This window comes from Austrofundulus limnaeus, unplaced genomic scaffold (genome assembly GCF_001266775.1).
Source record: "Austrofundulus limnaeus strain Quisiro unplaced genomic scaffold, Austrofundulus_limnaeus-1.0 Scaffold24, whole genome shotgun sequence".
In the NCBI taxonomy this organism is placed as follows: domain Eukaryota; kingdom Metazoa; phylum Chordata; class Actinopteri; order Cyprinodontiformes; family Rivulidae; genus Austrofundulus; species Austrofundulus limnaeus.
The window spans coordinates 1,418,651-1,423,020 of NW_013952426.1; the positions used below are offsets into that span (position 1 = coordinate 1,418,651).

Sequence of the window (4,370 nt, forward strand, 5' to 3'; positions counted from 1 at the left end):
AACCAACGTTCCTCCCTGTCAAGAATGATAACATCCTCATCTCTGAAAGAGTGACCGCTGGCCTGTAAATGAGTGAAAACTGCAGAGTTCTGGCCATTAGATGTAGCTCGTCTGTGTTGGGACATTCTTTTAAACAGTGGTTGCTTTGTTTCCCCGATGTATAACTGGTCGCAGTCCTCCTGGCACTTCACAGCATATACAACATTGCTCTGTTTGTGCCGGGGCACCGGATCTTTGGGGTGAACCAGCCTTTGCCGTAATGTGTTTTGGGGTTTGAAAGCTACTGGGACATCATGTTTAGAAAATAAACGTCTCAGTTTCTCCGAAACACCCGCAACATACGGAATAACCACTGGTTTGGGTCTAGGTTTGGGGTCTTCATTTTCACCTGARGGTTGCATGGAATCCTGTCTGTGTTTCACGTCTGCTTTCAGGAAATTCGTTAGAGAAGAACCCATCCAGAGGACCTATACAATTTTTTTCTTTTTGATTTTTTACCTGGATTACTGAGATGCATCAGGACCAGGTCAGTTATGTAAGAAATGACAAAGTTCCAGCTCTGTCATGTGGTTCAAACAAAAACAACTCATCGTTATGGCAAGAAACCAACAAGCTTTAAGATACGGAGACACAAAGATGACACAGAAAGTAGTTTTAACAGTGCAATGCGAAGTTTAACTCACTGTTAGTAGTTGTATCACGGCTAGTAAGTGTTAATTTTGTTTTGTGTGTACTATTCATGTTTGTAAAGTAACTAGTGTGAACCTTTGTACTGATGCTGCTGTGACACCTGAATTTCCCCGCTGCAGGACAATAAAGGCTATTCTATTCTATTCTATTCTATTCTATTCTATTCTATTCTATTCTATTCTATTTGGCATATACAAAAAAAAAAAAGAAAAAATAAACAAGATGAGCTCAGTGTGAAAGAAAAAAAAAGTATTTCCTCTGAATAAATAACTTCCTGAGCTGGTACTTGAGTTTTTGTTAAATAGTTTTTTTCTTGTGAATCCCTTAAAATAAAAGTACTTTTATTACAAACAGTTACTGTGAAACTTTGACGACTCCTTTTGTTTGCAGTCAAACATGTTTTTCTTGAAGCTCCATAGTCTCAGATTGAAAAATAACGACCTTCATTTCAGCCACTCCTCAAAAGTATTTAAATGTTCACTGAAGAGCAAAACCTCTGAATCCATCAATTAAATTAAAATGTTCATGATTGCTGTTATTGTCTATTGGAATGGACTAATTTCTCTACATTTATGACTTGTGAGTGCATTAAATAAGTTTTTGGTAATAAAAAGAAGCAAATTTGAAAACACTTTTATCTTTTTATTTTTCCATRCCAGTTTTGAAGTTAAGTGTAAGACAGATTTAAAACTGACCAACCAAACGTTATAGTTCAACTCAAGGTAGTACATCGTCTACACTGGTCTAAGGACAGATTGTGCAAATCCAAAAAGGATTTGGATCCATCGTGTGATCGCTGCGGACAATCTCCTGCCACACTTCTGCACACATTCTGGTCCTGTCCRAAGTTACATGGATACTGGCAAGGCATCTTTGACACCTTTTCAGGACTATTTGGACGAACTGTTCATCCTTCACCATTCATYTCTCTYTTTGGGGTGGCTCCAGCAGAGGCTTCCCTCAGTGAACATCAGAGGACGGTGTTRGCTTTCTGCTCTCTACTGGCTCGATGGAAGGATCCACATCCTCCAGCATATGGTCATTGGTTAAGAGAAGTTATGTCTTACATTCATTTAGAGATTAGATAGACTTTTAGGGGATCTGTAAACAAATTCTTTGATATCTGGCGGCCATTTTTATCTTACGTAGAAAAATTTTCAGCAGATAATTTTGTGTAAAGGTTAAATATTGTATCATTTGATGAATACAAGATCGATTTTTGTTATTTCAGTGGATCCGGTATAGGAGGGGAGGGATGGGAGGGATTTTGGGTGTGTGTATGTTTTGTTTTGTGTTCTTGTTTTTTTTTAATGTAGTTTGTGTTAAAAAAATAATAAAAAGACTTTGATCAAAAAAAAAAAAAAAACCTGACCAACCAAAGGTTAAAAGCATTCTGCAGGTCTTTATTTGGACAGAGAGCATTCAGAGATCACAAAAAGCCATGGATGCCTCATGATAATAAACATAAATATGATTACATGAAAATATCAAAAACATTTGCAAGTGTCAGGTAAAAGAAAAATACAGCAGGACATTTCACTTGACATTAAACTTTTCAAAAATATAATTTTATAAATTCCTGCTGGATGAAAAACAAAAGAAAAAACAAAAACAAGAAATGATCAGTTTGAAAAGAAAGTTCAAAAAGTGCATCACAATTTTTCCAGCAATATTTTTCAAATGTCACAGCCGGACATTTGTAATAAAACTGCTTCAGTCAGGGTTTAATGTTATTATTAATAACAAACATCATGACACATGCCCTCCAGAAATACTAACTACTGCACTTCTATACCTAACTGGTTTAAATGTAGATCAGTTTTTTTTTACTCACAAACTGTTAATGGTTACAGAATCTGTATTGGCAGGTAATTATAAAAATACATCAGCTAAAATAATATTTGATGAAATTGCAGCTCTAAAGCCAGATCTGATATGATGCTTTTATTCTGCAGCATGACATTTGGAGTGTGTCATCTGTCAGACAAATTAAAATACTAGTCTAAAACCTTTTGAGCTWTATTGTGCAAAATACCATGACTGTGTCGCAGTCAGTCTACAAAATCAGGCCGTCATATTCAGTGTTTTTAATCTGATGTTCCCTTTTATTTTAATTTTAACTTAGTTCTCTGCAAAATAATCAAAGAACATGCAGATTTTTAAAAACCTAAAATAGGCAAATTACAGAAAAATGTGTCTATGTTAGAAATAAAAAAGAAAATGTAATTTAAAAACAGCCGTTTACCTCATTAACATCAGTACCAGTGAGTACAGCATTAGCGTATTTTATAAAATAACTTCACACAATTGCTTTACACAATAATGTTCTTTAATTTTTAAAAGTCTAAAACGGTTTCTGTTGCATTTTCTCACAACTGTCTTGTCTGAAACCACRAAGACATTTAAAAAGCATTGACCAAAGATTAAAAAAAAAAAAATCACTGAACTAACCATCAATATGTCTATTTTTGTTCACAGAACTCAATTAATGATTACTAAAATACTCACTAGTTTTAAGTTGGTTAAATTCTGTAGGATTGTTTGTATGCTAAACACATACGGCCATAAAAAAAGTCAAAAATATCATACCTGGTACCGAAATAAATACTAACTTCTGTTTATTTTGTTGTTGTTTCTCCATAAAATCTATCAGCTCAGTGGCAGCCACAAAAACAAGCAGCTCATGTTCTTTCAAAAAAATCATCACAGAAGATCTATACCATGTTGAAAACCATTCCAGTATGAACTGGAATGATTGTGGTAAAAAAAAAAGCCTGAAAAGGTAAGAGTGTTTTTTTTTTACAGAGTGTGCGCTGAGCTGTGTGCAGGCAGAGCCTTGTCCTTCACAGCATCRTTGCTCCAATGGTTTAGTTATTTCTTTTCTCCTAACACTGTTGGGAACTGTCAGTGCCCCCCCTCGTGCTCCCTCTGAACCTCCAACCCACGTCACTGAGATCCCACCATCCAACCAAGTTTTCCTCCCATGGGAGACGAGATCAGTAAAAATACGTTTTGTGGCTAAGAGTAGATAGTRATGACCTCCCGACCTCCTCCACGAACCAGCAGGACACGGTCCAGGCCTTCCATCAAAGCCTCCAGAAACTCCATATCTGAGACACATCATAGTTAAGGTTCATCAGGTCTTCTGCAAATCCTCTGTTTTGACTGAGAAGAAAGACAGTTACTTCTGTGTAGTTTACACTTCCATGCTATGAAATCAAACATTCAAACTCTCCTATAGAATCCTTTAAACATTCACCTCCTCATTTTCTATGCCTGTTTAATCTCGTGCCACTAAAACATTCATGAACGGCAGCAAGCGGTGAAAACACCAGGATTCATGGGAAAACTGGTGCCTTTCTGCAGCACTTGGATAAAGGTTGAGAGGCTAGGTACAGCCTGGTTAGGTCACCAGTCCATCTCAGGGCAAACCAAGGAGGTTATATAGAACTAGAGCGTGGAAACTACGTGACCGTGTGATCTACTGTAGAAGCTACGTGGCTAAGCATAAAGGGCAAGAGTGGCTTTACCATCACTCTACATTTTGGCAACAGTGGAAAAAGAAGGGACTGATGATGTAGAAATCATAAAAACTACTTACCATTAATCATGAAAAATATTAAAGACATTTTTTATTACATTCATATCATTTTATTTTTCATTTTCTCAAGGTGCTACAA

At 36.3% G+C, this 4,370-nt stretch overlaps 1 protein-coding gene across 1 annotated transcript in view; it reads right to left on the reverse strand.

Moving 5' to 3' along the window:
- Positions 1 to 2,072: 2,072 nt before the first annotated feature.
- Positions 2,073 to 4,370, reverse strand: part of LOC106514922 (solute carrier family 12 member 7) — a gene marked incomplete in the record, with an annotated part of 37,800 nt that continues 35,502 nt past the window's right edge. Inside the window, 1 exon segment of the mRNA XM_014004459.1 lies at positions 2,073 to 3,800. Within this exon segment, the coding sequence (XP_013859913.1) occupies positions 3,709 to 3,800 (92 nt within the window).